The sequence below is a fragment of the Colletotrichum fructicola genome (assembly GCF_000319635.2).
Source record: "Colletotrichum fructicola Nara gc5 chromosome Unknown KSG_Nara_v1_contig08, whole genome shotgun sequence".
Lineage (NCBI taxonomy): Eukaryota > Fungi > Ascomycota > Sordariomycetes > Glomerellales > Glomerellaceae > Colletotrichum > Colletotrichum fructicola.
This window is the reverse complement of record NW_027094058.1, coordinates 2,290,954-2,312,966: the sequence shown is the minus strand read 5'-3', so window position 1 is coordinate 2,312,966 and position 22,013 is coordinate 2,290,954. Positions and strand designations below refer to the sequence as shown.

The following is a 22,013-nucleotide window of genomic DNA, read 5'->3' as shown; positions in this document are numbered from 1 at the left end:
GCCTTTCGACTCACTCACACTCACACAGACTTCACAATGGCTCAGAACCAAGCTGTCAAGACGATCGAGGCCGGCGTGGCCAAGGTTGTCGACGCACCTGTCCCCAAGCTCCCCGCCGACGATTACATCCTGGTCAAGACGACCGCGGTGGCCATCAACCCCACCGACTGGAAGCATGTCGACCTCGCGGACAAGGCGGGCTGCGTCGGCATTTGGGTCGGCTGCGACTACGCCGGTATCGTGGAGGAGGTCGGATCCGGAGTGACCAAGGATTTCAAGAAGGGCGACCGTATCTGCGGACCCGTCAACGGATCGTGAGTTTCCTCTTGGTCGATAAGACAAGAGGCCATTTGCGTGGCTTACGACGACATATAGCAATGCTCTGCGGGAGATTGACGGCGCTTTCGCCAAGTACATTGCCGTCAAGGGCGACCTCCAGATCAAGACTCCCGACAACATTACCGACGAGGAGGCTGCCACCCTCGGTATTGCCGTCACCACTGTCGTATGCCTCTCCCTTCACTATCACCCCTCCCCCGTGATTCATCATCCACTTACACACGCAAAACCAGGGCCAAGGTCTCTACCAGACCCTCAAGCTCCCGCTGCCCAGCTCCCCCGCAAAGGAGCCCAAGACCATCCTCATCTACGGCGGCAGTACGGCCATGGGCATCTCCGGCATCCAGTACGCCAAGCTGTCGGGCTACAACGTCATCACCACCGCCTCCCCGCACAACTTCGACTACCTCAAGGAGCTCGGCGCCTCCGCCGTCTTCGACTACAAGTCGCCCACCGTGTCCGAGGACATCCGCAAGCACACGGGCGACGCGCTCACGCTGGCCTGGGACTGCCAGTCCACCGACGAGTCCGCGGCGATCGTTGCCAGGGCCCTGTCGTCCTCGAAGCCGTCCCTCGTCGGCACGCTGCTGCCCGTCGACAAGAAAAAGGTGCAGGAGGTCAACCCCAACGCCGACGTGCAGATGAGCCTGTACTACACCGTCTTCGGCGAGGAGTTTGGCTACTTCGGAAAGAGGGACGCCGTCCCGGAGAACTACGAATTTGGCAAGCGCTTCTGGGAGCTGAGCAGGGAGCTGCTCGCCGAGGGCAAGCTGAAGCCCATCCGCGTCATCAAGAACCGCGGCGGCAGTGGACTCGACGGCGTCATTGTCGGGCTGAAGGAGTTGAAGGAGGGCAAGGTCAGCGCGGGCAAGCTTGTTTATACCATTTGACAATTACAGAAAGGGAGGCTGTGAATGAGCACACGAGGAACGACGAGGGGAGGGTGTGTGTTGTGAGGTAACGGGGATTAATGTTGAAGGGATATGTCCTTCATTTTGTTTTTCCAAAGACGACAGAAAACGCTGAATGATGAATGACCGTGGTATCTAGACAAACAGAGAAGAACTCGCCAACCAACGCCGACCCAAAAATCGTACTACTTCCAAATCATGTCCTTTTCCCACCGTTTGCGTCGTATCACATCTTGGACCGGCCGACTTTTTGCGCCACCTCGTCGAGCATCTTCCGCAACAATTCCCGATGGGCGCCCTCCATCTGCCCCTTGACGAGGGGCATCAGCATCCGGCTCGTCTCGACCCTGACGTTCTCCACGAGCTCGTAGTCGCCGTCGACATAGCCCCCGAGCTTGCCGGAGCTGTGCTCGCCCGGCCAGCGCTCCTCGGGACGGGGCACGACGAGCCACTCGCTCCGAACAATGACGCCGCCCGGGGCCGAGGCGCGGGCGCGGAGACCATTGGGAATGTTCTGGAGGACGGCCGGGAAGGAGATTTCCTTCTTGATGCCCGGCACGACGGTGACCTTTTCGTAGACCACATAGGAGGAGATCTTGAGGCCCGTGTCGAGGAAGAAGTCGTCGTCGACGATGCTGTCGAGGCTGACGGGTACCTTTTCGAAGCGGGTTATCAGCGGCTGGTGGCGGAGGGCTGGAGACTGCGATTGGAGAGTCTCGATGACGGCCTCCGCCGGTAGCATGCTGGGGAGCGGGATGCGTATTGTGAGATTGTGGTGAGCGGGCATGGTGGCGGATGGGTTTCCCGGTGGTGATCTCGGAGGAGCTGCTGGGGGTGTTGAACCGATGGCCCCAAGTGTACTCGGGCTCGAAAGCGAGAGCTGGATAGAGATAGAGAAGAACAACGTCTGATGGCAACAGACTATCGAGCTGAAGGGCGAGGTGAAGTCGAGATCAAATCAGCTTCCTTCCCTGTAGTCCGAGGATCAGCGGGGTTCCCGCGTGGTTTGTCTCCAACAGAGTGTAAGCGGCCGGGAAAGAACCTTGTCCTGACTGACGGTTGAATTGCCTTTCCAGCAGGCAGGAACGGTATGAGCGAAGGGGGCCAGCATCTTTTGTTTCGTCTGATGGCACGTCCTCCTTGGGAGGGGGGAGGGGTTGTCAACCCCAAAACAAAGAGCAGAGGAAAGGGTGCACCTGATGCCGAGATAGTGTCGCATGGACCTTGCCCTGCTGCGGCACTAAACCATCGACGTCACCCGAAGGATGGAGGCGGCGCGTGCAAGTCGACAAGCATATGCAAACCGACGCAAACACGGATGGCAGCTCTGCCGATGCTAGCAGTCGGTTGCACTCAATTGCAGTTAGTGCCTGGCTGACTTACACCCACCAAGGAAGGGAAGGAAGGCATTGGCTCGCGGCGCATTGGGTGAGATTTTGAAGCGATTCTCCTCAGTGACATTGAGGGCGAATGGATGACATTTCGCAGCAAGCTTGATACTCGACGTTGACTGAGAAGAGACGCTGAAACAGCCTGTGATACTAATTTTAACCCCTGGAGGAGGAGCCAATGCCTCGGAATGAGCCCTATGGTAACGTCCATGTTTGGGGGAGGCGCAAGCTGGGATAAACGACAGGCCGATCTTGGACCCTGAGTCGGCACTTCCACTGGGGGACCGCAATTGGTGACTGCGCCCGTGGCGGGAGCTCCGGGGGGCGTGAGATGGCGGTGGCTGTGGCTGCGCTTGCTGAGGCTGACCGAACCGGACCTCATCCTCACCTCGGCTCCGCGAGGAGCTATCTCTTATCCACCGCCACTTTCACTCGGGGATGCAGGGTCGTTGCTCTTGCGGCTTGGTATCCGTAGGTCGTGTTCCGGCCGGCGGCGGAAGCGGAACAATCCTTCTTCTTCACGGCCCCTTCGAACGGGTACGGTTACGGTCAAGGTCACGGTCACAAGCAAGGGCCGTCGGGCTCGTCCCGAGTTCCAACCCCAGATTTGTCTCGTCCAAGACTTATTTCTTCCAAGCCACCGGTGCTCTTTGTCACCGTCTAAACCAACGACTTGAGACATGGACGCGCATGGGACGAGGCCGCGTTAGGCATCTCAATAACGGGGCGCCATGGACTGTGGTCACGGCGGACCCTCTGATCCCTAAACGCGAACATGATTTACATGCCCTTTCCCCGAGACCGCTAGGTAAACAGCCAAGTAATCTGGGGGATCGATGACTTGATGCTCGTCATGGAATGGAGAGCTTTCTTGCAGCTGGAGTCATTAAACTCCGGGCTCCATTCGAAAAGTTGTCGACATGATTCTTGTGGAGTCAATTGCAGTCTGCAGCTAGCTAACTAAGTCGGTGATGCTGCACTTGCTGAGTTGCTTCCCCATCGACCCATAGTTTCAACCTGAACAGAGGTTAGGTACGAAGCAGAAAGTTGCCTTCGCCGTTTTCTCGGCTCAGGTCTGACCGCCAGAAAGAGCCGCAACATCACACTCAAAGTTCATCCGAGGAGCATCCATGGGCTCATGTCTGTGTGGCAATGATCGGTTGAGCTGCCTGCAGTCAAGCTATCAGGCTGTTGCTGAAGCTGTGGAAACCAACGTGAGAGGGTTGTCTGCTATACACAAGGACGTCGCCAACTCGGCTGCACGGAGCGGGTTACCACATTTCTTGCGCTCAAAATGACATGTCTCATGTCTCAAGGACAATGACTTTCTTCATATCCGCACTCATTGTGTCCATTGACGGCGAGAAGGGGGAGGAAATTGAAATTTCTTCTCCACCGTCGCGTCCAAAGTGTAGACTTGGCGATTCGGCGTGGCTGGTTGGTGCGAATTCGGCCAGCGTGGTTTGAGATGTTGAAGCGGTGAAGGACACGCCATGCCTCTTTGGGCGATTATCGTGGGATGAGTGGATGACTGATGCGCCCAGAAAATGCTGGAGGTGGGACAACCAGACAAGACGATTCAGTACAGGAGTGTCGCCTGCATCGCAAGACAGGCCCAGACTTGGGTGTGCATGAAGGCCCTGTTAGTTCCCGATGCGCAGCCAGCGGCGCTGCAAGTACACCCATTCAGACGCAGGTCTGGCGCTGGCTCGAGAGGACATTCGTCCATCGTACAGATGCCAAATGGGGCTCCGGCGGCGTGGGAAGACTGGCCAGGAGCCCCGACAGGATGTCGCCGTGCGAACAGGTACGAATACAACCCCCAGCGGATGTCATCCCACGGTCGCAGGTGCATGGCTGCCCAGTTGTCCATGTATCGATACCTCATTGTGAGCGGCTTGGTGCATCAACGTCGATGCTAGCTAGCATGCTGGCCGAGCCGTCGTCCGCATGGCAACGTCTCCATGAGCGACGGCATCTCCCTCAGTTTCCTTGCCCTTGCAAGCCTCGTCCCGCTTCCGCCGCCACGGCCCAGAGACAATGGCAATAGCGTTGGTTCGTATGCCATACATAGGTGTGTGAAGACTCGCCTGCATGGCAGAAGCTGCTTGTCATCAACATGGCAGTGATGTGCCCGTACGTATCCGACTACGACGAGCTCTGCGCGTATGGAGTGTGTGAGGCATCTCACTTCTCCATGGTGCCCATGCTTAGCGGGTGGATGTGGGCGTGTAGGTACAGTAGGGCTGCAAAAAAAACGACACACTTTCTCTCGCGCCACCACTTTACGCGTTAACCACCCTACCCTCTACATACTACGAAAATATCCCCCTTAACCCCTAGCCCTTAAAAAAATCAGAAAAAACACTAGTCGCCTTATAAATAAACAGTTATTATAACCCTACGCTTTATAGGTATTTTAGCGCGTAATATAGCTACTAGGATAGGTTTAACGTAGTATATAGTAAATAGTATTACGTATTAATATTAGTATTAAATATCTACTAGATTAAATATACGCTTAAAGTAGCTACTACTAATTACTCCTATTATAAGAAGATATATATAATAGTTAATCTCTTATAACTTTTTTATCTTAGCTTATAATCTAATTAAATTTATTACTCTAACTATCTCTAAGTAGACTATTTAATAATAGCTTCTTAAGTAGGGTATTATTTATAAAGTAGCATTATAATACCTCTACTTATCTAAAGAAAGTATAATAAGATATCTTATATAGTATTTAAAGATATATAAGAAGCTAGGTAAGTTAGTAGAAGTATTTTTACTTTACTAATAAGTGCTTAGTTAAATATAGCTATAACTAGCGCTAAGTATATATTTAGCTCTATAATAATCTATTATACTTTCTTAATATTTATCCTAACTACTTAACTACTATAAGTATATTTTACTTATTTTTTCATCTAAATAGGGGATAAGTAACTTAATATTAAGTACATATAACCTTATATTAAATAAATATACTATTTATAGATATTCTAAGCTAGTATTTAGTATAGCAAAAAAACCTTTCTAGTAAGTATAATATATGACCTAGATACTAAAAAGAATGGCTATATTATAAATTTATACTTTAAACTACTTTAAGAGAATTTTCAAGACCTTTACTCTTTATTATATATATTTATGTAGGATAATACCTCTATCTAAATAGCAAAAAAAGGTAATAGTATAGCTTAATATATAAGCGTTTTAAATAATTAACTAGCTTTTATATAGCTTAAATCTTAACCTTATTAAAAACTTATAAAAAGTCCTCAAATAGTAAGTTTATAAGGCTAAGCTAAGCTTAGAAATATAGAAGAGTAATAAAGAGTTTCTTAATTATTTAGTTAAAGTAGTAAAAGAGTACTAGCTTAATATTAAATAAAAAATAGTTAATAACCTATTAAAATTAATACTAAGATAGATTTAACCTATTATTAACGCTAAGGGATAGTATATAAAGTACTAGATAACCTCAACCTAATATAGAATTAATTAATAAATTTTCTCATGTTTTTTTGAGGTAATTATAGCAAAAAGTGTATTTCTGGGATTTTTTTGATCCTCGTTGCTAGGTCGACGTGAGCGGGCTCTTTTCGGCGATTTCCGGATTGTGTCGTTTTTTTTGCCACGGCACTGTACATGGGGGAGCGCGGCGAGGTGGCTGGAGAGGCATGTATTTCCGCCAATTGAGCGCTGTCGGCGAGTGAAACGGATTTCCAGTCAGCTAGAAGGGAAGTGGCCGTTGACTGTCGACTGGTGGGGGCCGTGATACACAATTGCTTTCTTTGTGTGCGGCTTTTTCTCTTGGGCTGGCGGGCTCCTTTTGGAGGGGTTGATGAGAGTGTAACGTGAGGCGTCATGATGAGCAACATGGAACATCGCAGTGCTGAGGAGGGCAACAAACAAGTGTTGCAGCGACAACCCATGACACGGTGCTGGCAGCTCACTGCCCGTCACAGGGAAGAAGGTTGGAATAACCAGCCGTTGCGTGCATTGGGTAAGGTAGGGTCCAGCTTGTTGCTTAGTCTAGGAACCGAAGTCCAGAGACGACAGTCAGAAGCAATTAAGGTGCGGATACCGGCCCAAGAGCAGGTGGCATTGGGGTACCCTGTCTGGGTAAGGTAGGAAGGAAAGTGAAGTGGCAGACAGGCGAGGGCGCGGCAAGGGCGTTGGTCGTTGTGTCGTCCCCTCCGGCCATCCTCCCCTCGGCTCTTTTCGCGAACTAGCTCGTGGGCCATCGTCACAACCCGTCTGCTTGTCTAAGTAAAGGTAAGGTACCCTACTGTCTGTCATTACAGGAACTTGAGAGAGGCATCGATAATAACCTCCTGACCTTGGTTTTGTGTTCCACTCCCGCAGTGTACTAGTGGTGCGTGTGTGTGGTGTGGTGTGTGCTGCCCGAATGGCCGCCCACTTGAAGCAGATGAGATCCTGGAGAAGAGGCATCACCTGGGCGGCAGGCTGGATGGGAGGGGAGGGGGGCCCCCCGAAGTGGTGTGAATCGAGTCAAAAGACGGGACTTGCAGGGACTACATCACACTTGTGCAGCCAATGAATCGCCGGGCCCGCCCTTCCACCCGCCCAGATGCCAGGGATGAACACCCTCTGGCGGACGAGTCGCTCGTTGCGCTCTTGCCGACTGTGGCACCTCCCTCCTCGCATCTACTGTATGCAGTGCTTGGTATCATGGATGATGGGCCATGCGAGGGGAGCGGGACGACGCTGAGGAGCAACAGCCGGGAGACAGCAGAGGAGACTCACTCATTGATGATTCGGATTGGACATGATAGGACGGATGGCTGGGCAGATGGATCGCAACGACGTACATCCAGCATCCATATCCATAATTATTACTCCGACATACCTTACCTTACCTCAACTTGCTTCATGCTATGTATGGCTCCTGCTGATCAAGGGAGTTTCCTCCTCCTCTCGTACATCAACAAGCCTTCATAATCTTCACGACGACTGGACGGCACCACCAGCATTCATTTGATCCACCCCTGCTTTGACCGTGTCCCTTTCTGGCTCTGTTGCATGGCACGACGAGGCTCCTGGACAGAACAACAAGACGCGCAGAGCAGGAGGGGAAGGGAAGACAGCGCAGTCCCATCATCGACCAACGCCGGCGGCGCATGCGTTACGACCCCGAATCCTACGCATTGCATCGTTTCAACCCTGACCAACGACGAAGTCAACCGTTCAACTCGACGTGCAGGCCTACGATATCCGGCACCGAGCCAGACAAAAGCCTCCTCCCAGCACCAGCGGGTGTGTTGCCTGCGTGCGTGGTGCTGCAAGATACTGGCGGTCTGCAACATTGTCATCCTCCAATTCGCCTCGCCGCGACGATCCAGCAACGACGCGACGGGCCATTGGCTCCCTGTGCAGCAAGTGGCTTGTAAGAATCTTCTTTCCGGACCGTCTCCAGCCTTCCTATTGCTCCGTTTCTTCTCCTATATGACTCGACCTCACCTCCCTCAGTCAGTCAGAGAGGCTCACGAGGAAGAAGATAGGAGAGCCACTGAGAGTGTTAGACGAGAGCAAGAAGAAAAAAAAAGAGACTTGAACGACGAATTGACTTCTTTCAGCGCGGTCAGACTGGCACTTTTTGGCGAGCGAAACAGTGGCGACGGCCGTCTTTTGAGGTGTAACACCAAAAGCTCCATCCCTGCTATCGCTCACAACTGGCTCGTTATCGACCACAGAAGGCATTCTCCAGCCTACCTATCTTTAGCCTGGGCTGCTTGGTAGCATAAGGTAGGTAATTAACCAACTACTTACTTATTAGGTGCCTAGGTAGGGACAAGTGAAGCGGCCGGCGACCTGGACTTCTGAGGTATTACTATTTCGCCCTGTGGCACCTCTCCTCCGTCATTCTTTCATTCCATTCCCGTCCCTCACCTCCCTCCCAGGACCCTGGCGCCATGCTGCGCTGCGCGTAGCGGCCCCCGTCCCTTTTTCTGCCAGCCGAGCCGATCTCCCCCCAGCCCGCGCATTTACGGATACTTCCACCACCTCAGTCACAATCGCAAACAACTTTACTAACTTGCGCAACCTCTGTTCCAGTCTCACTTCGCTCCGGTCATACGAATCCCTGAGACCGCACATCTGCAGACTCTCCCCTCGCACAACCAACCCGTCTTCCGTTTCATCGCTGCGATTGCCTGCCTCATACTTCCGCGTGCGCAAACCGCTGCCCCTCACCGATACCCCTCCAACGAAAACGAAACGACGACAGCGACCACCTTCCCACGTGCCCATCTTCATCTTCATCGATTCCTCCAAAAGCCGGCGCAGCTTCCATGATTTTTCGCACAGGAAGCTGCACCACGAGCAACAATTCCCAACATGGCTGCGGCCACGGTTTCGGCGTCCTTTCCAGGAAACTGGGCAAACGACGCCCATTGTTGGAGAACAACACAGCACTCGAGGACTAGCTGGGATGAAGAAGATGTACGCGTTCGCATGCGCATCATCGCCTGCGCATGGGAAACCGCCTGGCAAAAACCACAGGTATGACCCGAATCATTTTCGTCCTTCGTCATTGTTTTTGCTCCAAATTTGTGGGCGACGGCGTCGTTCCAGCGCCGACGCCTCCAAAGTTCGGTTTAAACCCAACGGCTACCAGCGCCGTAGCCGTTTGGAGAAACTTACGAGTCCAACGGGGGAATCGGAGAGGGGAGGGGGGGGCTGCTCAGCGCATGCCGCCTTACCCCCCCTTCCCGCATTCCACTAACACGCCTCAGTCATCAGATGAACATGTAGACTAAGCTGATCCGCTGACATTCCTAGACCTCATCCTATCGCCGAACCATCAGAATCAACACCAGCACCTCGAGCCCGCTGAAAGTACCAGATTACGGTCCGCGATGGTCACGACATGTAAACCCACCATCCGAAGCATCTGAATCATCAGAACAAGTCATGGACCCGACGGGCTCTGGCGGATTCGCAAACCGACAACCCTCAGACTTCTCATTCTTCGTCCGACCTCAAGCCTCGAGCACAGACACACGGGAGCGGCGCGGCAAGGATTCCATCTTTCGAGATCCGACGCACGATTTCCTCATCGACTTTGGTTCGGAGGAAGGCTTCATGCAGGCGGCAAAGAAGAAAAAGAAGGCCCCTGCCAAGGCTCCGACGAACAATAGTAATGATGACGACGCTAAGAAGGACGATGAAGGCGCCGGAGACGGAGGTGACCAGGGAGGCGAAGCGCCCAAGGACGATGGTGGTGCGGCTGGTGATGGCGACGGCGGTGACAAGGACAAGGACAAGCCAACACCGCCTGCCGAAGAACCGCCCCCAGAAGACGACGGTTGGGGTTTTGCGGCCACAAAGACCAAGAAGAAAACCAAGAAGGGCATTGCCGATGATGCCCCGTCGATTCCCATGGACTCCTTCCAAGACATCAAACTAGACGATCACGGAGGTGGCGGCAACGGCGGCGGACTTGATCTTAATTTTGGTACAACGAACAGTAATACCAACAGCAACAGCAATAGCAACGGCAACGGCAACGGCAACGGCAACAAACCAGGAGGTCTTGGCGGCTTGGGTGTTGGTGGAGGACTGGGTACGTGGGGCGCCGGACTTGCCAGCTCTTGGGGTCTGAATTGGGGGAGTAAAAGCCCGGTTTCAGCGGTCTCTACTGAAAAGGAAGACGCAAACCCTTGGGGCCTCAGCACTGCAAAACCAAAGAAGAAGCTGAATAGTCTGGGATTCAGTTTTGGCGACGAGAAGGCCGAGCCCGAGCCAACACCTCCCCCGCCTGCCCCCGAACCTGAGAGGAAGGAGGAGGAGGACCCATGGGGCTCTTTTGCGACTTCTAAGAAGGATAAGAAGACGAAGAAGAAGACCAATATCTGGGATCCTTTACCAGAAGAAAAGAAGGAAGAACCACCAGCCGACGATCCATGGGGATGGGGCACTACAGGTAAGAAGAAGGGCAAGGCCGACCCGGAGCCACCAAAGGAACCAGAACCAGAACCAGAGCCAGAGAAGAAGGACGACCCTTGGGCACTTTCAACTCCTCTTTCCAAGACGGAAAAGAAGAAGAAGAAGAAAGGCCTACTTCTTGACCCAGAACCGCAACCGGTTCCGGATCCTCCCAAGCAAGATGACATATGGGACTCCTGGGGCATGAATAATAAAAAGGCAAAGGAGGAACCTGAACCACCACAGTTCATCCCTGAACCTGCTCCAGATCCTCCTCCAGCGGCGGCAGCTGACCCATGGAGCTGGGGGACGCCACCAAGCAAGACGGACAAAAAGAAGAAGAAGAAAGGTCTGCTTGCTGAGCCAGAGCCCGAACCAGAGCCCGAACCAGAGCCAGAGCCAGAACCAGTACCGGAGCCCGAGCCAGAACCTCCAAAGGTGGAAGAAGACCCATTTGCTGGCTTATCAAAAACGCAGAAGAAGAAGAAGAAGGCCGAGATGGCGGCAGCAGCACTGGCCGCGGAACAAGCCGCTGCTGACGCCGCCGAGGCCGAGGCTGCGAAAGAACCAGATCCAATTCCGGAACCGGAGCCGGAGCCAGCGCCGGAACCCGACCCAGTTGATGATTTCGGATGGGGCATCACCACAAAGAGCAAGAAAAAGAAGAAAGGGAAGAGTGAACCTGAGCCCGAACCCGAACCCTTGCCTCCACCACCACCTCCAGCTCCTGAGCCCGAGCCAGAACCGGAGAAGAAAGACGATCCCTGGAGTTTCGCGAGCTTGTCAAAGACCGACAAAAAGAAGAAGAAGAAGGGCCTTCTTGCCGAGCCGGAACCCCCTCCAGAGCCTGAACCGGAGCCTGAACCGGAACCTGTGCCTGAGCCTGAACCAGAGCCGGAGAAGAAGGACGACCCTTGGAGCTTCGCTGGGTTATCTAAGACTGATAAGAAGAAGAAGAAAAAGGGACTTCTTGCCGATCCAGAGCCGCCAAAGGAACCGGAACCTGAGCCTGAACCCGAGCCTGAACCCGAGCCCGAACCCGAAAAACCAGCAGAAGACGACTTCTGGGCTAGCATAACCACCAAGAAAGACAAGAAGAAGAAGAAGGGCAAGCTTGCGGAACCTGAACCGGAACCTGTTCCCGAGCCAGCTCCTGACCCACCTACTCCTGAACCAGAGGCAGAGCCGGAGCCGGAGCCAGAGCCCGCTGTTGAGGACGACTGGGGCTTTGGCCTTTCTAAGAAGGACAAGAAAAAGAAGAAAGCTGCAGAAGCTGAGGCAGAGCCCGAGTCAGCCAGGAGCGAGAAGAAGGACGATGACAATTTCTTCACCGGTCTTGACTCTAAGAAGGACAAGAAGAAGAAGAAAGAGGCCGAGGAAAAAGCGTCAGACTCCTGGGGCATCTGGGGCTCTTCTAAGAAAGATAAGGAAAAGGAAAAGGAGAAGGATAAAGAGAAAGAGAAGGATAAAGAGAAGAAGAAGAAGAGCAAAGAAGTTGCACCCGCAGAAGAGCCTCCGGCCGAGGATGAATGGGCCGATTGGGGCCAGAAGAAGGACAAAAAGAAGAAGAAGAAGGACGATGCCATGGCCCTGGTTCAACTTGAGGAAGACGAGCCAACCCCCGCAGAAGAGGCACCTCCTGCTGTTCCCGATGTTTCTGATCCGCTCGAAGACACTGGTGGCGACGGCTTCTTCAGCTCTTGGATGACTGGTGGTAAGAAAGACAAGAAGAAGAAGGGTGACGCTGAAATCGAGGCCTCCATGAAACCGGACGCTATTGAGGAGCCGGTGGACGATATCTGGGGCACGTCGTCCAAGAAGAAGAAGAAGAAGGACAAGTCTAACAACGAGCCCGTGGAAGTCATGGACGAAGAGCCAAGCCTGGATTTTATGCAGCCAGATTCCGTCGAGGAAACCAAGGATAAAGGCGACGACGATGACTGGGCCGCCTGGGGTTCCTCGAAGAAGAAGAACAAGAACCGTAAGGACAGACTTGCCGACCCTCCACCGCCAGCTCCTACCCCTCCCACAATGGACCTGACTGAGCCTGAAGCAGAACCAGAACCAGACAAATCCAGCTTCTGGGGTGACTTGACTTCGTCCAAGTCCAAGTCTAAGGACAAAGAAAAGGACAAGGACAAGGAGAAGTCCAAGAAAGAGCCCAAGCTGAGCGAGAAGGAGCTGAAGAAGCTTGAAAAGGAGAAGAAGAAGGCCGAGAAGGAGGAGGCCGCGCGGAAGGCGAGAGAAGAGGAAGAAGCCGCCGAGCAAGCCGCCAGGGAAGAGGAGGAGCGCCTTGCTCAAGAAGCGGAAGAGGCCGCCGCTGCCGAAGCTGCCGAGAAAGCCCGGATTGAGGAAGAAGAAGCTGCCGAGAAAGCTCGCATTGAGGAGGAGGAAGCCGAGAAAGCTGCGGCGGAGGCGGCAAGGATCGCCGAAGAAGAAGACCTTTTTGCGGCTCTGGAGGCTAAGAAGCTCAAAAAGGGCAAATTGACGAAAAAAGATCAAGCAGCCTACGATCGGTTGAAGGAGGCCATCGACCAACGGAATGCGGACCAAGCGGCCGCGGAAGCGGAAGCTGCAGCTGCCGCAGAAGCTGAAGAGGCTGCCCGCATCGAGGAGGAAGAGCGCCTAGCTCAAGAGGCTGAAGAGCAAGCCGCCAGGGAGGCCGAGGAAGCCGCGGCTAAGGAGGCCGAGGAAGAGGCAGCCCGAGAGCGAGAGGAGGCCGAGGAAGCGGCCAAGAAGTCCAAGAAGAGTTTCAAGTCGGAGAAGGAGTCCAAGTCCAAGTCCAAGTCTAGGGAAAAGGAGAAGGAGAAAGAGAGGGAGAGGGAGAGGGAAAGGGAGAAAGAGAAAGAGAGGGAAAAGAAGGATAAGAAGGACAAAAAGAAGGATAAGAAAGACAAGAAGGATAAGGACAAGGAAAAGGCAAAGGTAGAAGAAGAGGAAGTTGAGCAGGAGGAGGAGCCTGAAGATGTCATCGACGACATCGACGAGGACGACGAGCTTGGCGACATTGAACTCACCGAGGAGCAAGTGGAGGAGCTTCTGGCCGATGCCGAACCCGCTTCACCACCTCCGCCTCCGGTATCACCGCCAATTCTGCAACCCAAGGCTGCCTTCGATGCCTTCAGTTTCTGGGGACTTGGCGGCAAGAAAGCGTCCAAAAATGGTAAGTGGCCTCAGGCAACCCCCAATTTCCCCTTCACACCACTCCAGCACACCACCAAGCCTCATCGAGACTATTGAAATGAGATGCATCCCACCGTGTTACAGTGCTGACTCATCTTTGTTTAGAAGGTGCGAGCAACGATTGGAATGACAACAACACGTCTTCCGCCATAAGCAACGACGCCTCGACCTGGATGCAGCCGTCTACGGCTCGTAAGGCTAAGGGAAGCAAGATCGCTGACAGATTGAAAGCATTCGAAGCCAAACCGCCATCGCCGCCGCCAGAAGAACCAGAGGACGAGCCGGAACCAATTGTCGAAGAAGAGCCTGAGCCGGAGCCGGAGCCGGAACCAGAGCCGGAACCCGAACCAGAACCGGAGCCAGTCCCTCCGCCTCCGCTGACGAAGGAGGAAAGAAAGCGACTGAGGAAGGAGAAGAAGCGCCTCGAAGCTGAAGCAGCAGCCGCACCACCACCTCCGCCGCCGCCGCCGCCTGAACCTGAACCAGATCCTGAAGCTGAGGAACCGGTCGTAGTTGACGCTGACGCTGACGAGAACAAGTCCTCAGAACCTCCTGGCGCGTTTCCTGCCGAAGAGGACGAGAACGAAATCATTGAGGTAATTGAGGCGCCGCCTATGGAGAAGAAAAAGAAGAAGAAGAAAAACAAGGACAAGTACCTTCTCGCCGAGGATATACCCCCGCCTCCGGCGCCGCCACCTCCTCCTGCAGTGCCCGAAGCGCCTCCTGTCGACGAGCCGGAAGAGCCTCAAGATCCTGAAGTGGTTGAAGACCCCGAAGTGGAAGAGCCTGAAGAACAGCCTCCTGCCGAGGAGATCGAGGTTGTTTCTCCTCCTGAGCCAAAATCTTCCAGGAAAGACCGAACCAAGATTAGCCGCGAGGGTTCCGGTTCGTGGGGCACGTGGGCGGCTTCCAACTCTCGTGACAGGGACGGAGACCGGGACCGAGATCGTGATCGCGACAGGGAAAGGAAGTCCAAGTCCGAGAGGCGGGAGAGAAAACACGCTTCTGCGGAAAAACAGGGGACCAAGAGCTCTTCCAAGGGCTCGAGCTCCGATAAGGCCGACCGTTCCGTCGAAGCGCCGGCGCCAGCACGGCCGAAGCTGACGTCCATGTTTAGCACGCCACCCATTTCTCGCTCAACCTCCACTCGGGATCGGCGGCTTGGGTCCGGACATCCGTCGCGTCGACACTCGGTTGATGCCAGTGGCTTGATGTCCCCGCCTCCAGAGGAAGCGCCCCCGATGTCCTCCAAGGCGGCCAAAGTGCTCGGCGTCGATAAATCCAGCAGTCGGCGTCGCAGGCGCGACGAAGACGTTGTCATGATGGGAGCAAATGGGGATGGGGAAGACATCAGCCCCCCAAAGTCCTCCCGCCGACGTCAAAGATATCCTGATGATTTCGCGACGCCCGATGTTCCTGAGCCGCCACCCATGAAGCGATCCAGCTCAAGTGCCAAGAAGGGCCTTGGTGGTCTGTTCGGCCTAAGAACACCCAAGCCGGACCGCCCAGAACCACCGCGCAGGCGACATACATATGCAACCGACGATGACACCAGACGGCAGCACCGCCGCAAGGGCTCCGCTGCTGACGCTGAAGAGGCGGAAGCCGTAGCAATGACGGACATGGACCAGGAGGCGCGTCGCGCTGCTCGTCGCGCCCGCCGTGCCGCACGGGAAGCTGAGGCTGCTGGTATTGTCGAGCAAGATGAGGATGAGGCTCGACGTGCCAAAGACGAGGCAAGACGTGAGCGTCGTCGTCGGCGAGAAGAAGATGACGCGGAAGCTCGCCGCCGCGATGAAAAGGAAGCCAGACGCGCAGAGCGCCGCGCAGCACGCCAGCGCGAAGAGGAAGAGCGCAGAGCTGCGGATGACCGCGAGGCTGAGCGAGCTGAGCGACGACGTCGTCGCAAAGAACGTGAGGCTGCCGCCGCTGCAGAGGCAGACGCGGAGGCCAGGAGAGCGGCCCGAGAAGAACGCCGCCGTGCCCGCGAGGAGCGCGACGCGGCAGCGATCGACGAAGACGAGGCCCGAAGAATCAGGCGGGAAGAACGACGTGCTGCTCGCGCCGCCGCGGAGACGGATGGCGAAGAAGTCCGCCATCGCGGTAGTCGCAGGCGGTCCACCCGAGAATCCGGTGACGAAGGCCTCGCCTCGTCCCGCCATAGATACAGGCGTGACGAGGAAATGAAGCCCGCCTGGCCTCATTCCGGTACCTCATCGTGGGTCAAGGAGCATACCGATGCAGGCCCTCCCCCGGAAGACGGTGGTCAGGCGGAGGCCATCCCGATGACAGAGGACGAGATGCGCCGCGAGCGACGAGAACGCCGTCGTCGGGCCCGGTACGAAGAAGGTACCGCCGACGAGGCTGACGATCGCCGCCGCAAAGCCCGTCGTGAAGAGCGTGAGCGGCGATATGCTGGCGGCGGCTCCGAAGGTAGTGATGAGCGCCGTCGGCAGGCCATGTTCTCCGATGCCACGCCCCGCAGCAGTTGGTGGCGGAAGTGGACTGGATGATACGACATGTCTGTATGAATGGATGTTACCGAGTGACGAAAGCGTGCGATGTGTTTTATTTTGATTTTGATTTTGAGTCTTGTCTTGATTTTTTCTGCTATTTATCTTCAGTATATTTCTTCCCACGACATCACCGACATATACCCCCAATCCATCTTACCAAGAAACGGCCAAATTATTGTTGCGACGCCTTTTTCTAAGCGTGTGAGAAAGAACAAAAAACCATGAAACATATACTGTCGGATTGTATCATCTCCTTGGGATCGGAAATTCAGTGCATTGCTTGCGGAGGCTCAGGATTACTAGCATACGGACCTTGAAGGAGGCCAAAGGAGTAGGGAATTTGCAGATACACATACACTCTCTCTGTCAACACTACACACACAGCGCGTGCGCACACACCCAACATAGCGTAGCATAGTTATACCCGGGGAAACGTGTGAGAAATATTATTTTTTTTTTTCCTTTTCAGCGGATCTGCTGCTATTCTCCATTGCCCAAGAGCAAAGCGCGAGCTCCGTCATCACATGTGATTAGCTGCCTTCGTTGTATGTCGTGGATTTGTGTGACTGGACGGAATTGGGGACTGTGCAGAGATGGGCATGTGGATTGGAGGGGCGCTGGCCCGCGCTGGTGGAGAGGGGAGAAGAGAGGGGATTCATAGGCCGAGCAAGACATGCCACTGCGGAATCTGATTGATGCTCTGTGTTTTGTGAGGGGTTGAGGAAACATCCAGTGTGGTGTGGCGGATGGTCAGCCTCTGCGGCACGGAGCGGACCTTGTTTCTGGATGGAGGGGCCAGGATAGGGATGGGCTTGGTCGGGTACGAATAGCTCTCGAAGCTCCAAATCAGATCCACTCCCGCTTGCTACTGCCATACATGCACGAAGAGACCAACCGACCGGCCGTCCTTGAGGGAGACCCTCCGTGATGGTTCTGCCCGGGACGAACCTGTCGGTGGCTGGCTCTTGGTGATTCCATACTCTTGCTCATACAAAACAGGCCTAGCTATAGCATATTGAAGTAAATTAGAGAAACTAGCATTACTATGGTACTAATGTACGGTCTCTGGTCAACGCGCGAAGGCGTGAAGCTATCTTAGGTGACGGGTAGATGCGTGTGCCAAAGCACTAACTAAACAACGCCCTGTCTTGGGCAGAGAGTGCCCCATTTGTGAATAAATATGTAGAAGTAGATCAATCTCAGGAAATTGCCCGGCTTTTCAGCGAAGGCCAGTCAACTTGAGCAGGTCGTGTTGGTGGAAGTAGGCACGAACACGCTTTCCATAAATATCTGCATCCTCGTCAGTTCATGGTTTAAAAGGTTGGGCTAAGATGGCACTTACACATTGGAATGCTCGTTGCGCAGACGACAACCTGCACGCTGGCAATAGCGATCATCGTGCGCTTGGTGCCACCGGCAATGATCCAGTCGTAGGCGCTGTATGTCAGTCCAAAGCTGAAGATGTTCTTGAAGATAATCATGCAAGTGAAGCCTTCGATGGCGAGATCACGGTAGGCGTCAACAATGTAGAGGGAGCTGGCCACAGCGCCAATTACCATGCCAGCGACCTCAAAACCGAAGAAGACAAGAGGAATGCTGTAGTGGAATTCCTTGCTGATAAGTCCTGCAGAGGTGATACCGAAGCCGTACAGGCCGATGCCCCCAATGATGAACATTGGGAGCACCATGACGATGCGAAACTCCGGCTCGTAGATGCCATTGTTGCGCCGAGTCATGAACTTGGCGCTCCAGTCGGAAAAGACACCTGCGATAATGAATCCCACGAGAGCTCCGACGAAAGCACCCACATAGGCGTAACCGGCGTACACCTCATTCCAGTAGTAAGGGGGTCCGAGGAAAATGGCGGCAACGATGACTCCGATGAAGACCGTCCAACCGATCATGGTTCCCTGAACGAGGCAGCCCCAGAGGAACGCTGGCTGAGCGAACAGTGGAAACGGGCGCAAAAGCAATTTCCAGTAGCTTTCATCAGTTTTGCGGCCATCAAAGAGACTGAGCGATTGCATAAATGTCTTCTCGGGAATGTCTGCGCCATAGTTGGAGGCCATGCCAGGCACAAGCGTCGTCGTATCGGCAGAATTCTTATCATGACCGTGGTTCATATCCAGATTCTTCATCTCGTGGTCACTGGTGTTGGCTACCATGTCGGTGTTGAGAGCAGCGTCGCGACGATAGGCCGTCTCGGGGCACAGGAAGAAGACGGCAGGCAGCATGATGGCGCAGAAGATGGCTTCCAGGTAGAAGGTCCACCACCAGCCGATGCTGTGGGTAATTTTCCCAACGACGATGGGTGTGAAGAAGGCACCGCCGAAAACGGCCAAGTTGGTGAAGGCCATGCGCGAGCCACGCTGATGTACGAAGTACAAATCACCGACAGCAGCGTTGACAAGGGTCTCGAACGGAGCACAGCCGATGCCCTGGACGACACGGGCGCCAAGGAGAGAGTTGTAATTGGTGCCGACAGCGCCGGCCCAGGCGGACGACCCGATGAGGATGCATATTCCCAGGATGAAAAGATGGCGCTTCCCCCATACACGTCCTGAGGGCACGAAGAAGATAGCAGCGGCGCCTACTCCAAGGAGGAAGTAGCCCGTCAATAGCGCGATGGACGTGAAGCTCTTGCGGAAGAGGAGCGCGATGGTAACGGTGTTTGCAGCGAGAATAGGACCCAGAGCCGTGGCAAAGATGGCGGTTATGGACAGAACAAAGGTGATGAGGTCACGCTTCCAGAGTGGCCAATTGAGGGGGTCGTTCGGGTCGTCGGAGGGCTGGGGAATCTGGAGGGGAGGGCTGTCAGCGGGGGGTGGCGGGTCGCGATGTGGTCCCTGAAGTAGTAGCTCACCAAAATAATGGGAACATCTCCGCTGTTATCGACCTTCAATCCGTGATGAGCGTTGGTCGCAGCCTGTGGGCGGTCGGGGTCGTCGAAGTAGCGCGTCGTGCCTTTTGAGCGGATTGACAGCGTCAGTTTTGGGATGACAGGAGGACAGAGCGGGTGGTTGAAGCACAAATTGGAGTTGGACTCACCTGGAACATGGTCCAAGGACTTTGATTCTAAAACGCCGAGACCCATGGTCGCATAAGTTGTTCTTCAAAGCGCGTTCAGCTGAGTAAAGGAGTCGCGGGCTCACGACATGTTCGGGTCAAAAGTGCAGGTCGGAGCACGAGGCGGCCGAAAGATGTAGTTCTTAAGATGGGCCTGGAGACGGGACGTTGATGGACAGCGCTTGCCGTCTACGGCACCTCCCGTGCTGCGTCCTAAGGTAAGATGAGCGGGCGACGCAAAAAGGCTATTCTCAACACCAAAAAGGTTAGGAGCCATTCCGACACCTTACTCGGGACCTTGTTCAGTGTGTGGTGCGACCCTGGGACGACGAAAGTGGGCCTCGAGGTTCACCTCACGGTGCTGTCGCCGCCGTCCTGCAGGGCCTGGACGGACGGCATTCAGCGGGTGTTCCACTGTTTGCTCGGCACCTGCGGCTTGGAAGTGCTGGGATTCTCCGCAGGGCCCGCAAAATCTTGTGGCTCATCAAACCTTATTCAGCAAACCTTTGGGCTGTCTGTGACAGGGAAGCCAGCTTGGTTGATTGGGTGACTAAGCTTGTTGAAGGTTCCACAGCGAACAATGGTGGTGTCTACCACCAAGGAAATAAGAACTTGAAAAACGGCCAAACTTACCTGTTGGTGATGTTATTGCCGTCTCAAGCAGCTGATCCATCCCATCTCATCCCATCCTTCTGTTGTTAGAATCAACCTTAACAACTCCCCCATCCTCCACGTTAATTCCGCTCCTAGGTCCAAGCATCAGAGTTCCGGAGGTGGAGTCAATAGAAACTTCCCGTGCACATTCCCAAAATATGCATCCCACCATTATCATCTTACACGAAGCCGTGAACTCTAGCCGCAATTGTTACTAATCGTTGACTGTCGTCATTTCTATCATGATCTGTGTGGCACACCTCCTTGAGCTTGTTCGACGTGCACGTGAGCACAATCCCCTCTGCTGACCAGCATCTCCCCTTCTTCCAACGAACCTCGCCGTTGGAGTTCCTGGCGGCAGGCACGACCGCCGCTAGCACGGTAAAGTGTCCAAGTAGGGTCCCACGACATGCAGATAGGCTTCTGATGTGCAAGGATGCCGCTTCCGAAAGAGGTAATTGGCCGATTCCTTGTGTCCTTAGGCTTGAAATGGGTCGTCTAAGCCTCATCGGTATCGCGATTCTTCAACTTCACGTCGGAGGAGCTGCCCGCCTCCGATGAAAAAAACGGTCATAACGGCACCCAAGCCCGAATTGCGCGTCTTCCCCCTTTTGTCAACTACATCAACCCGCCGGCCCGCTGTCCATCTGTTTCTCCGCGTGTTTCGTTCAAAAAAGAAGCAACTGTTGATGCAAAACTCGCCAGCTTGCACAAACCAGACCTGCGGCCTTTATTGTTGATGCTTTGTGCGGTTCGTCGTTTTTGACAGTCAACGTACCCGACGATGATGACCTGCACAAATCAGCAGGCGCAGTGTCCCCATTCAAAACGTCCTTTGAAGTTGGCAAACCCGAAAGCTGGCCATCTAAGCATAATCCATTTTCGTCTTCAATTAATATTTCTCGTGAAACGCGAGGATCGTTTTTCATAGTATTTCTTGTATGCCAATCCGACCGTACGAATTCAAACCCGAACCTCCGAATCGATATCAGAATACTGGGATTCCTCCCAGGTATCTTCGAGAAGCTGTTTCGAGGTCTAAGGAGCCCAATGTGCTGGCACGGCGACGCTTGTAATACGAGGGCGCTATGCATCCTGTTATATTCGCCTAACAGACTGCATGCAGGCTTCGCCATTTGTTTGCTGTAATTTTTACAGCTGTCGGTTCAGCTTTGGCGTAGACCGCTATTACGGCCAGCGGATAGGCATGGATCGTTACGAATATTCCGGTGGAAAAGAGGTGGGAGATTAAGCAAACAATTCGAGGCAACAAGGATGGCAATTGGTGACGGCAATGGCTCTTTCTGGGGAGACTGCATAGGTCCTTGCCTACTCGGGCAAAAGCCTGCTTGCAAACGGAGCGAAAATGGAAAGAACGACGCGTCACGTCCCGTCACGAAAAGCCCTGCTTCTGGCCGACATGGGCATCCCGCGTCCTTCGTAAGGCAGCATTCACTCGCAGAATCTCACCAGCAAACAAACAATGAACTCGAGGCGTGGTTGGAGTAGTGGTTAACTCGTTGCCCTCCCTCTTCCGTTGACAGGCAGAAAGTAGGTTGATATCTTCTCGATTTTGGGAACTTCGCTAACCCAAACAGCACTGGTTCGAACCCGGTGCCGCGCATCAATTCTTTTTTTGCGACCGCCCGGCTCTCCGTCGGTCAATACGAATCAATCCCCCAGCCCTTTCTGTGCTTTCGCAGTGTCCAATAGTCTGGTCAATGCACACCTCTCCGAACAATCCATTATTTTCGCTCGTCTGTCACTCCACGGCAGAGAGTAGGCTCTCGCTCGTCGTCGAGGACAATCAGAAAAAAAGGCAAATGGTATCCGTTTTCTCTCACTGACTTTCGGTTTGACATACGACTACAGACCACGTTTGCCGGGTCGGAGGCACCCTGAGGGAAGCTCAACGTCCACATCCGAGACAGAGTTCAGCCCTTTTGCCAGAATCTATACAGTCGATTATAGAACGCTGCGAGCTGTAGTCTGGCCGT

At 54.0% G+C, this 22,013-nt stretch overlaps 4 protein-coding genes across 4 annotated transcripts; 2 read left to right on the top strand and 2 right to left on the bottom strand.

Annotated features, from left to right (window-relative positions):
* Positions 1–36: 36 nt before the first annotated feature.
* On the top strand, positions 37–1,229 carry TOXD-0 (Protein TOXD; the record flags this gene model as incomplete). Its single annotated transcript, XM_032023441.1, has 3 exons — positions 37–314; positions 376–505; positions 573–1,229. The coding sequence occupies 3 exons, from the start codon at positions 37–39 to the stop codon at positions 1,227–1,229; spliced, it is 1,065 nt and encodes a 354-aa protein (XP_031879860.1).
* Positions 1,230–1,476: 247 nt separating this feature from the next.
* Positions 1,477–2,037, bottom strand: CGGC5_v013715 (uncharacterized protein; the record flags this gene model as incomplete). The annotated part of the gene is made up of 1 exon (XM_032023442.1): positions 1,477–2,037. One exon carries the CDS (start codon positions 2,035–2,037, stop codon positions 1,477–1,479), a length of 561 nt encoding a protein of 186 aa, XP_031879861.1.
* Positions 2,038–9,007: 6,970 nt separating this feature from the next.
* Positions 9,008–16,293, top strand: CGGC5_v013714 (uncharacterized protein; the record flags this gene model as incomplete). Its single annotated transcript, XM_066152966.1, has 4 exons — positions 9,008–9,172; positions 9,452–12,578; positions 12,651–13,760; positions 13,886–16,293. 4 exons carry the CDS (start codon positions 9,008–9,010, stop codon positions 16,291–16,293), a joined length of 6,810 nt encoding a protein of 2,269 aa, XP_066007747.1.
* A 1,222-nt stretch (positions 16,294–17,515) lies between these two features.
* Positions 17,516–19,390, bottom strand: CGGC5_v013713 (putative MFS-type transporter; the record flags this gene model as incomplete). Its single annotated transcript, XM_032023446.1, has 4 exons — positions 17,516–17,586; positions 17,639–19,094; positions 19,160–19,260; positions 19,345–19,390. The coding sequence occupies 4 exons, from the start codon at positions 19,388–19,390 to the stop codon at positions 17,516–17,518; spliced, it is 1,674 nt and encodes a 557-aa protein (XP_031879821.1).
* Positions 19,391–22,013: the final 2,623 nt, after the last annotated feature.